Source organism: Limanda limanda, chromosome 16 (assembly GCF_963576545.1).
Source record: "Limanda limanda chromosome 16, fLimLim1.1, whole genome shotgun sequence".
In the NCBI taxonomy this organism is placed as follows: domain Eukaryota; kingdom Metazoa; phylum Chordata; class Actinopteri; order Pleuronectiformes; family Pleuronectidae; genus Limanda; species Limanda limanda.
Window position 1 is genome coordinate 5,755,752 of NC_083651.1, and position 12,084 is coordinate 5,767,835.

The following is a 12,084-nucleotide window of genomic DNA, read 5'->3' on the forward strand; positions in this document are numbered from 1 at the left end:
AGTCCACACGATAAAAGTGACTTTTTATATAAAACTTTACAGACTGTGGGGCCTTGGCAGTGGTTTAAACTAAATCAAAGTTTCCTCTGGGAGTGTTCCCACCTTTGTTTCTTTTCTATTAAATGAGAATCACATTATTACGAGTGACTTTGTTTTCACAGCAGAAAGTAATATCAAATGATTCCTGATATAAATCTATCGATGTCAAATGTGACTCTACTATGGTATGATTGTGACGTTCTCATCGAGGCTGCTGGGATCAGCTGAGGGTCCAGTAGAAGAGGAGGGAGCTTCCACAGTGCTGGAGGCCACTGCAACATCACCACCCTGGATCTGTAGGATATACAATCAATCAATCAACCAATCAATCAATCAATCAACCAATCAATCAATCAATCAATCAATCAATCAATCAATCAATCGTACCGCACCTTTCATCAGGTTAGTGTAGTTCAATCTGCTTCACAGAACACTACAAATACAAATGTGGATAAGGAAGTATGATAAAAATGGATTTTAAAAAACCCGACAGAACAGGATGTATTACACCACAGGTCAGGATATAGCACAGTTACCATAGTGACCAAGAGACAACACAATGCAAAAAGTTATTTAAAAGTAAAATAACCTAATGCAGTGTTAACAAAACCATCACAGCATAACAACATGTATCAAAACACAAAGAAACATCCATAACTTTAACTTTCACATTAAAACTTAAGAACTTATGATGACATCATTATTTCATGGCGTTATTACATGAAAAATAAAAACTTGGAGGAGGTATAAACTCTATAAGTGACATTTTAGTTTCATCTGTGAATGTTCCCACCTTGTTTCTTCTCCGTCTGATGAGAATCACAACCAATATTACGATTGAGGCAAAACCCACAACCAGAGCGATGTACCACCACCAATCTGTGTTCTTTCCTTCTTCAGAAAAAGAAATGTATTAACAAATGTAATTTATTGGATCAGGAGCAGTTCATCGTGTTCTGTGTTTTCTCACCTGATGACGGAGGGATGAAGGAAAACTTTTCCTCTTTGTCACCATCATCCACTTCACATGTTAATGAGCTATAGTTTTTCATCTTGTGATCAAAATGGGATTTTGAGAAGCTCACATTGGCCGAGCAGGAAGACTGTGATGTCTTCAGGTCTTTGTTGTTTTCTTGCACATCCATATTCATAAACAGCCACTTCACTTCACTGCAGGTTACAGATGGTGACACAGAGCAGCTCAACGTCACCTCATCAGTTCTCTTCTGCTCAGTCACTGGTGATGATCGAGATATTGTGAGAGAAAGATAACATGAGTGAAACTATGTCCATCAGAATGATCAGAATTATCATAATGTTTTTATGAAGAGTCTCTTTTACTCACCGTTGACAACAGAGATATAAAGCAGATGCCCCTCATATGTTCGTGCTGTCCGGTCAAACTGTCTGCAGTCGTATTCACCAGCATCTTCAGCTGTGACCTCCCTAATAACCAGAGAACAGTTTGCAGCAAGACGTAGTCTGTCGGCTTTAGATTTGGAAATCTCAGATGTGGAGAGCTGTCTGTTTACAAACAGGTTTACTGTTGTATTCCTCTGTATATCACTGAAGAGCCACTCAGTAGCTCCACAGTTCACATGATCATCTCTCACATTGTCACAAGGCAAAGTGACTTCAGCTCCAGCTCTGATGATGATGGAGGAATATTGTACAGCGAGCACTGAGGAGGAAATGAGAGAGATACAGCAACAATTAAATTGAATGTAAGGATTATTTTAGACATAACTTTGTAAACTAAGACCAAATGGAGCTTGACTGACAAGATAAACCTGAAAAACATCCACTACAGTTTTCTCGCTGCATTTGAATGCCTCAGCCAACCAGTCCAGTTCCAGTCTACGTACATTTGTTTCCAGACTCATGAGGTCACTCTGACACTTGATCACTGAAATCGAATCTGTTAAGTTTTCATTCCAGGAGACAACTGGTCAAAATCTGAAGAAATTCAGACTTGAGATGTGCGAGAGGCCAAAAACCTGAAACCTTGACCTTTAACCTCCAAATCTAACCAGTCAAACCATGAGTTAAAGGGCAGATCCAAATATGAGGAATGATCCAGTACACAAATATACACAACTACAATATCAGAGTACTCATAAGTATCAGTCCCCTGAATGAGCCAGACTTGTGCCACAACTCATCAGTAAAACTCTTCACTTTTAAAAGCAAACACAAACAATCTGGTACTATTCTTATTATTCACACTGATAAAGTTGTGTAAGTGTATTTATTCTCACCTGTAAACGGAATCAGCAGCAGTAGCAGATGTAAAGACATTTTAATTCGTTTGATTTCATCCATTCTTCTTCTCTCTCTTCTCTGCTTCTCGGTTCTTAGTAAAAAGTGCAATGTGGCGATTAGTTCCTGTTGATCACTTCCCATCAGTGACATGTCTCCTCTGTCGTCATGTTCTAGTTGCATGTAGAGAAAATATCCATCAGCACCGACTTTCCCCCGTCGACCAGAGACTGTGTGAATATGTTACGATGAACTAATGAGCAGCAGGAGAATTTTAGATTTAGACACTTGTCATCATTCACATGAATGATGCAAACATCAGGAGATTCAGTCCAAATAAAGGACGACACACGTCACCTCTGGAGCAGCTTCACACCTGGACTTTTATATTTTACAGGTGGTTGAGCTTGAATTTCTGTCACATGTTTATTTCTGTGTTAAAAAAACAATAACAAATGCAAACTTATGTTGAAGTTACTGAATTAATGTAACTTATTCAGGGGTATATTTTCAAACACCTGGAGTCAAGGGCCCTTTAACCATTTGTTCAGGTCACATGTGCATGGAAATTTTTCTGTAATAAGATTTATTAACATTATTGACTTGGGCTTCAAACTGTTCACGTGAATCAAATGAGATTCTGTGGTTTCCAGCTGTGGATTGAACTAAGTTTGCCTGTGGACCAATAAAGTAAATGAAGAAGTAACCGTCTACATGTCTCAGAGTCGTTGTCACATATGGTCACATCTTTAACTTCAGTGTCTGAAAATATATGAACAAATCATTCAGTGTGACGAGCATCACGGTTTCTTCAGTAGAAACGAGAAGCTGCTCCCACTTACTACTCATTTACTAAGAAAGAGAGAAAGAAAGAAAGAAAGAAATGTCTCCAATCTTTATAATGAAATCTGTTAACACACAAAGATACAACAAAATCAGCATTAAACTCAACAAGAATCTGACCTTGGGTCTGGTTATAAAGTAAATAATTAAAGGACGAGAGCAATAATAATAATAACCAGAATTGCTCAACCCTGGAAAGTACCAGCTATAAAATACAATTTCTAAAATTAGTTAAGGGCCAGGCTTGGACACAGAGGCAGAGGCTGAGGCAGGAGTAAAGTTAACTGAGGTTTATTGGAAAATGTCCAACAACATAAGCAGGCAGGCAGACAGGCAGGCAGAACTCTGGAGCTGGAGTCGAGGCAATAATCCAGCTGCTGGTCCTGAGCAGGAAGACAGGCAAGGTTAGGACACGGAACTAACAGGACGTTTCAGAATCTTAATAGAACGATAGCGGAAGCTGGAACTGAAATAAACTGAGTCTACAGTCCGGCGCAGACTGAGAGCAGTAGTGGAGCTTATAAAGGCAGCTGGTCAATCAAGGCCCGAACTCCAGCACAAAAGGTTCACATCTGTAATCAGCCACGCCACCTACACACCAACAGAGAGATAGAGAGAGGGAGAAAGAGAGAGCCTAGTAGGCAGGTGAGGAGGAGGGCATGACACTAAGGCTGCAAAGCAGCACTGGGCGGGCCCGAGCACATACATTGTGAAGCTTTGCATGCCTTTTGCCTGAAAACAATAAATAATGACTGAGGAAATTTTGACACATAGAGCTGATTAGCTTGGAGTATGATCACGAGACAAAAGTTTGGTGGTGATAGGACAATGCACGGTGGAGTTATGACATCGTCTCCTTTGGCGAAGGATGAACCTTCGTCGCAACTCAATGTTTACCCAGTTTGAGAAATGTACCAATTCTGAGAGAGACATCACCTTTGCAAGACATCAAGATTCCTTTGATCTATGAAGACTGACACTGCAGGAGTGGAGTTGTTTGTTAACGGCTCAGCATCAAAGGATTCATGGTCTATGTATGTCCGCGTTCCAGAACATTGTGTTTTATTGGCATGTAAGCTAACTTTGACGCCACGCCACGGTCACACCGTGTGGCGAAAAATCGATCTGTGAATAAATTTTTATCTCCGTCTTGTTGTGAGGACACTCATCTCAATTTGAAGTTGATCCGATGTAAGCCCTGGTACAAGTTCATCAAAGTAAAAATGTGGAATATGGCCAAAATAGCAGGCTTCCTGTTGCGTTTTTCCAATTGCACCTAAAGATTTTTCTGTTTGTCTGGTCATGATACACCTGTTTATCGATTTTTGTTAAGATTGGTCAATGTGAACACGTTCCGGGGGTCTCGGAGGGCACCGTTGAGACCTTTGATGTCAGTGCTCGGGCCCTAATTAAGAAAACACGTGCAAATAGAACATTTTGTGCAAAACAACAAAACACATGCAAATAGAAAATGTGCAAATAAAGAAAACACGTGCACATATAATAAACATGCAAATTCAGAAAAATCATGCAAATATAAGAAAACATGCAAATGTAACGAAGCATTTATCAATAGAAAACATCTATGAATGCATTTCTATTTGTGCTATTTTACAAGATATTTAAAGAACCTTTCAGTAGGCACCACTAATAGTAAGGGAGTCAGTTAAGGATGTGCAACCACTTCTGCCTCAAGAGGGAGCTGTTTTCATCTGGGTTTACATAACTGAAAATTCAACATTTGAAGGTCTGTGGTAAAGACAGAGGAAGCACAAAAAAAAGACAATATTTCAATCTGCATCTTTTATATCAATGAAACGTAAAACACTTACAAAGCTGCTGATTTACAACGGTGAGCAACCTCATGAGCCACTTTACAAATCTCTACAAACAAATTCCTTTAAAAGAATTTAAACATTAAAACAAATGTAGGCACTGTGTGAAAACCTCAAACTTGAACTTGCAGCTACAACGAACTCAGCACTGAAGAAGAATCAAAAACAATCTGATGCTACCTGAACACAGACGCCATATTAAACTCACATTTGAGAACTACTTTCTAAGGCAAACACAACTTCTTCAGCCGCCACACGATTGATTTTAGATTCATCACTTCCCTTCTTTCATAATAAAAAAATGATATGGTTGTGATGCTTTCTTAACAAAGAAAAAACAAATCTCCAGCCTCCATCCTGCTCCTGCTCCCTCTTGACTACGGGACGTTCTCTGGCCGGGTCAGAAGCTCCGAGGTCATCTCCCTGATTCTCCGGAGGGGCAGGCCACAGAGCGCCCCCTGGTGCTTGGCCCCCAGTTCTACCATAGCACCGACAATCCTCTGCCTCCCGACATTTGGGTGGTGCAGAGTCAGCGCTGCCATCAGGGTCTCGAAGCTGCCCATGGTGCCGTAGTGCTGGGGCACAAAGGTCGCCCCTGCCGTGGGCGTGATGCTGACCACCTTCCTTCTCTTGGTGCTGGAGCTCAGAGGCAGCTGAGACATTCATGAGGACAGAGGTTATTCATTATTATATTATAATGCACCTTTATTTTTGATAGGACAGAGAGCAATCTGTGAGAGGGGGAAAGAGAGAGTGGGGGCCACCGGTCGGAATCGAACCCGGGCCGTTGCAGAGGCGTGTAGCCTAAGCTACTTTAATTAACTCCAAAGTTTAGGAATATATACAAAGCTGTTTCAGTGTCCAGGGTTATTGTGCAAGATGAATATACTGATCTCTCAGATCCTTAAATTGAATTAAAGGACAAAAACGAAAGATTTTTTTTATTAACGATCAATCAGCAAATTATTTTCTTAATATCAATTAACTTTTGTGACTAAACTCTTGCTGTTTTATATGGGGTTTTTCTTTTGGTCTTTGTTTTAATCTTGTCGCCTAATTGGCTTTAATCTAATGTATTTCCTGGATAGATTTTGTAGCCTTAAATAATCGTTAATATGAATAAGACCTACTTTAATGTATTTAAGACCTAGCACATAATATATTTTAACATATTTAAGACTATGTTTTATAATTTTAGACTTTTTAAGATCCTGGGGAAACCCTGTTCACAAGGCCTACTTCACCTCCACTATGCCCAGCACCTCTCACCTGTCTGCCAGTGCTACTGGGGTCAGTCTGGGGGGGTTGTGGTTTGGTGGCTTCCTGTGAGGACTCCCTGCCGCTGCCTGAGGCCGGGCTCAGACTCTGGCTCAGACTCTGGCTCAGACTCTGGCTCCCACCGACGGCTCTGTTGATGTGCTTCACATGTAAAGTACGGCCCTCCACGCTGAAGCCATTCAGTTCCCTCGCCGCAGCCTCTGCAGACTGGAGGCCAGTTACCGTCACTATGGCAACCCTGGAGAACGCAGCCAGCGAGAGGGTCAGTTCACTCACATGAATGAGTCCACACGGAAAAGAAATTGCTGTTTTTACATCACTTTTCTAACTGAAACTGATGAATTTGGATTTTTGATACATTCAAAACTGAGCTTGGTGAAGCTGCTTTATGCAAATCACCATGAATCAGATTTATAAATAAGGTTGAGAGAGTAAAGTCATAAATAATTAAGTGTAAACAGTTGATGTTCTCGTGCAGCTCACCTCAGATCATTCTTTAAAACAGAGATGACGACTTCAGACGGATGGTACTTCTCAAACCAGGTCTTCACTTCACTCTGATGAAGATAAGATTTAGTTAAAGCCTGTGATGCCCCCTGGTGGCTGCAATGGGACCACACAAAGCATCACAGTGGATGGAAATAAACAAAGTTTAGATTTGATAACAATGGTGGTATTTATCCTGTCGTTGGAGATGATCTTGTGTATTATGCAGCAGAGCCGTGTAGAGTCACCTCTGTCACGTTTCTGGGAAGGTGAGTGACGCAGAGCACTGAGCTCTCAGCCTCCTCACAGGGAGATTCTGTGGTTACAACAAACATTCAAATTTTAAATCCTCCACACCTACAGCTGTAGAGCTTTAGCTACATTCACTAACCACTCACCATCAGTTGGACCTTCTGGGATCGTGGTGGTGTCCTGTCCCGTGTCAGCAGCTCCTGCCGGCTGCAGGTCTTCCTCAGCATCGAACCATGACTCGTTCATGTTGAGCTCTTTGCATGCAGCTTCTGCCCATCAAAGGATGTATTAGCTTATTGATCATGATTTAAAAACGTGTGAGAGATTCCTTTGCTTACTGGTTTGCTTTTCCTCCGGCTTGTTTGCATCACGGTTAGCCTCTCCTCCCTGAGGGACACAAGTGACGGCTCTCCTTGTTTTGCTGTTCTCCTCCTTCAGCTTTTTGTCCTGAGTCTGACGAACCTGGGAAAAAGATCAACTGAATGAAATAAAGCCAGCGTTTTGCATTAAAAACTGTTTAACCCCCAACAAAGCTGTGCAAACTGACAACTAAACACCAAATAATCGGAGAAATGAATTCCCAACTGGGAAAATTCACGTGAATGCCGTCTCAAGTTAGAACAACTTTCTTTGATCTTCATTGATCTTTATTGTTATTCAAATATTGGAAAGAGGCGTCAGGGTTTAAATGCTTTAAAACAGATAAATACGTAGTTGTTTTCCCACATTCCAACTTCAAAGCACAAGAACACAATGAAGTCAGAAGGACTTCACAGATTGGGACTTTCCAGGAGCATGTGAACAAAAGTCTGTTAACATACCTGAGAGCCATCGCTGCCTTGATCACCAGGACATCCATTTTCCTCAGCTAGTGTTTTATACCCCTGTGGCTCCAGGGCGTTCCTTAAATTCAGATGAGACAACATTACAGCCGCCTGACTGGTGAATTACATCAGACACACACTCATTTATGTTCCAACGTACCGGGAGGGAAGATCTTCCAGCGCATCGCCGATAATCTAAACAGAGACATGTGGTTAAAAAACACAAAACCACCAACAGTTTAAATCATTCTGACATCAGTGGGTCAATGAGGCTGAGTTCTCACATGTGCAGGGATGTAACTTGCTCCGGTATTAATCTTCTCTGAGTCAACACACAGAGGTTTAAGTTGCTCCAGAGGAACTCCCTCCAGGATCTGCTCCCTCATGTGGTTGTAGTCACACTCCAGTTTTTGCAGGACACCTGAAATGTTTGCAGGAGGCTCCTTTGGCCTAAGAAAGGAGAGTGATAAAAAGGTTTTAACAGCTGGTTTCCTTCCTTTCACTGATGAGCTGCATTATTAACATCAACCTATTATAATTTGACTAAATCTACACAGGTACGTTTTCATTCTGAAAGATTTTGAGAGCTGTTTTACACTGTTTTGGTTATATTGGTTACTGGTTACAGGAAATACTATAAACCAGGAAAAACAATGTTGAAAAGTAAGAGCAGGTATTTCTTTTCTTGGAATGACGACACGGTGGAAAACAACATTTTGCCTTCACCGCTGGTAGTCCAGTCATGATAAGAGCTCATAAAGTGACTGTCATCGATTTAAAAGGCTCCATTTCTACCGGTCCATACTACAACACAGCCCTGGAGTCGTGTGGAGAGCAGGCGTAACCTTAGCAACGGTTTAAAACTCAAACACTGTTGTGCGGATGAAGTCTTTCAATCATGTTATGAACTGACCGGTGTTGGTCCTTCTCTCTGTGTGTTGTATTGAGCTGGTCTCCCTCAGCAGAGGAACAGGAGCGTCTCCAGCAGTGTTGCCTGCACATGAGGAGCTGCACAGCCAGGAGGCGCAGCTCGGCCTGCTGAGCTCGCTCAATACAGTCACATCCCGTTCTCAACTTAGAACCCAATCTGCAAGAAGAACAATAAGATAATGACAGATATTAGTTTTAATACTGCAGAAGATTGCATATTCCAGAGACTGTGTGTTCGGTACCTTTTAATTGTCTCCTTTTGTTCCTTTTGAGCCGCATTAAGTTTGATAAACTCCTGAAATGATAAACAGAAGCTGATGTAAGGTTTTTTCTGGTCTTATTCACAGGATGTGGGTATAAACCCGTCATTGTTTCATGCATCAGTTTTTAAAATGTTTGCTACAGGAAACACAACCTACGACGCAACCTACACCCTGGAAACATTGGTCTTATCTCCGTCCAACACAGATCCTCATAGTGTTTTCTCCTGACTGATATCAGGTTCATCCTGACAGCACTGTGGAGAACGTATTTCTGGATTTCTTATTATTGTCTTTATTAACGTCTCAACCTTACCTTAGCCAGATAGTCCAGATCCGACATGTGAACCTCAGTGATGAGGTTCTTGTCGGCAGTTTGTGGATCCTCCGATTGGGTGCAAGTGGACACACGTGGTACAGACTCTGTGCCGACCATGACATCACAGGTGGGAACGCGATGCTGAGGGGGGGTGCAGGTTTCTGGGGTGTCCTCCTCAGCTGGAGACGTCACAGTCTCATTGGTGTCTGACAGTGCTTCACTATGATTGGCGCCCGGGCCTGAGTGATGTGCTTGCGGTCCTCCGGGAGCCACTAAGCAGAGGATTCCCACATCGTCCCCCATGATACTGTGGAAGTAGTCCTTCTGATCGTCCAAACTAAAGTTAGCTCCATCGTGGTGTCCACTGAAGGTGTTCGCCCGACTCTCGTCTTCGGTGCGGGTTCCCTCGGCTGATTGGATGCTCCAGTCACTGTCTTCTCCACCATCAACGTCCACACAGTCAGAGCTGCAGGGCTCAGAGGGAGACTCGTTTGGATTTGACCTGTAACATGAAACAACTTTGCTCATATCAACACAACTTTAAGTTAAACAATGAGATGAAACCATCAAAAATATAGATTTAAACCAGAAATCTCATCCTTGATACAGCTGATACGATTAAATATCTTTTATAGAAAGCTAGGTTTCCCTAGTTTATATATGTATTAGTTTGAGACTGATGTTCCCAGAGTTGTCTACCTAAACAAATTCAGTGTTACCCACACAGTGCACAGCACCTGCACCAATTCCCTCTCGTGAACAGGGTCAAAGGTCAGATACACAGACTAGATACTCACTGTACTCCACCTACTCCAGCATCGTTAGCAGTGACGTTAGCATTCTGGTCCTGCATCACTGAAATCTGGCTCTTGATCTCAGGATTTCCTCTCTGACCACTTGGCTCCCACTCCTTTCCCAGTGCATGTGCTTCCCTCTTTCCTCGCCACTGGCTTCTTCCTGTCAACGCCACGAGTGCAATGCATGATGGGTAAATATATTGCTTGCCTAGTGACCATTTGTTGCCCACTACTTTTTACAATGCACTGTTGGAGACAGTCTATGGTCCAAGGCTTGAACTATAAGGTTCTCTGTTTGAGAAGCTCATGTACCTGCACCTGTTCACCCATCACTACCAGTGACAGACCTGTGTTTCATACATGTCATCACTGTGCGTGTGTGAGAATTGCATTTTACCAGATCTGTGCTCCTTTGCTCCTGGTGTTTTAGATCTGAGGAATAAAACATTTTCAACAGTGAATCACAGTTAAGTGGTGAATCCTTAACATGGGCGTTATCAATTCACTGCACACGTACATCTGTTGGTAGCATGTGATGGACGGCTGGACAGGAGCGGCCCTTTCCCTGTTATCTGCTTTAGTTATAAAACAAAACGCTCATTGATTATATGCATGAGTCGATGAGTGACTGGAACGTGAATGAAGGATGTTAACGGACTTACACTTCACATAAACATGAAATTGAGACAGTTCCAACGCAGGGTGTCTCTGCAGAAACTGGTCAAAACCTCCTTCATCTACAAGAGGGAGAAAATTAAACTTCACTTACAAACATTTCATTGTTCATCTTTTGGCCTTCCCACTAGGGATGGGGGGAAAAATCGATTCAGTTACAAATCGCGATTCTTGTGAATGACGATTTTACATCTCCATGCTGCCTCCCAGATCGATATTTTTTAAAACATATTTATTGGTTTATACGGGGGGGATATATGGGGGGAGCAACATCACCCCAGAGCATGTTGACCAGCTCTTGTTTTTGCACGAGAATCTAAACATACCCAAACACTAGCTTTGTATCGCCTACATGCAAACAACAATAGCCTACTTTTTGTTTATTTCAAAGTTTATATTTTAAGTAATCTTTGATTCATTCTATTTAATTTACCTTTTATTTATTGTTTAAAAGTAGCCTAAGTGGCTTACATTTCTTAATCTGTCAGTTTGTGTGCAGTTGACAGGGGCTATACAATAATAGGGCACATTTTTATTTATTTTCTCTATTGGCTGCCCGGCAGTCATTAAGTTAATGTTAATATTTGAAATAAACTTGTAAAGCTGTGAGTGAATTTGACTGTGTTGTATTTGAAGGTATGATTCAACATTTTTCCATGGTCCAGTATTTAAAAAAAAAAAAATAACCAAAAGAAATCCCAGGAAATCGTAATATCGAATTGCAATACCCACAGAATCGCAATACCTATCGTGTCGCCACCTAAGTATCGTGATAGTATCGTATCGGGAGGTCCGTGCCGATTCCCGTCCCTACTTCTCGCTGTCCTGTCATTTTTTAAATATTTTCTCTGTTCTTAGTATGTTTGCTGTTCTAACCTCATATTTTCAGCTTCTCCTATTTAGTCTTTCATCTGCTTGTAATCAATTGTTCTGTTCATTTCCAACCACTTGTCGCAAAATAAAATGACAAACATTAAACTGATGATTGAGTCGTTCTCTCTGAGTCGTACCCAGTATGATCTTCCTGTCCTCCGGAGTCAGACAGAGATACCAGCCCAGCAGCTTCCGGTCATCACGCGGCAGGTAGTGATGAGCTTCCACCAAGTCGAACACAGACCTGCAGCCGGAAGAGGAGAAGCTGGAGGTCACCTGATCAGTGGAATCAGTTCAAACATGCTCACATACAGTGGTGGACGTGGTTGTGTTACCTCTGCAGCAGGAACGTCCTGTTCTGTTCTGTTGATGGAGACAGAGACGGATGAAGCGTAAACAACAGGGACTTGATCA

General features: G+C 41.9%; 1 protein-coding gene across 1 annotated transcript; it reads right to left on the reverse strand.

Moving 5' to 3' along the window:
- Positions 1-219: 219 nt before the first annotated feature.
- On the reverse strand, positions 220-2,351 carry LOC133022049 (uncharacterized). Its single transcript, XM_061089064.1, has 5 exons — positions 2,298-2,351; positions 1,385-1,720; positions 1,010-1,276; positions 875-930; positions 220-333 (listed from the first exon to the last, which is right to left on the reverse strand). Exons 1-5 carry the CDS (start codon positions 2,335-2,337, stop codon positions 220-222), a joined length of 813 nt encoding a protein of 270 aa, XP_060945047.1. The 5' UTR covers positions 2,338-2,351.
- Positions 2,352-12,084: the final 9,733 nt, after the last annotated feature.

Coding starts and splice junctions, on each gene's coding strand:
- LOC133022049 (XM_061089064.1), bottom strand. CDS start 2,337: ATGTCTTTACATCTGCTACTGCTGCTGATTCCGTTTACAG. Junction 1,277..1,384: donor TTATATCTCTGTTGTCAACG/GTGAGTAAAAGA, acceptor GATCATCACCAG/TGACTGAGCAGAAGAGAACT. Junction 931..1,009: donor CTTCATCCCTCCGTCATCAG/GTGAGAAAACAC, acceptor TTTCTGAAGAAG/GAAAGAACACAGATTGGTGG.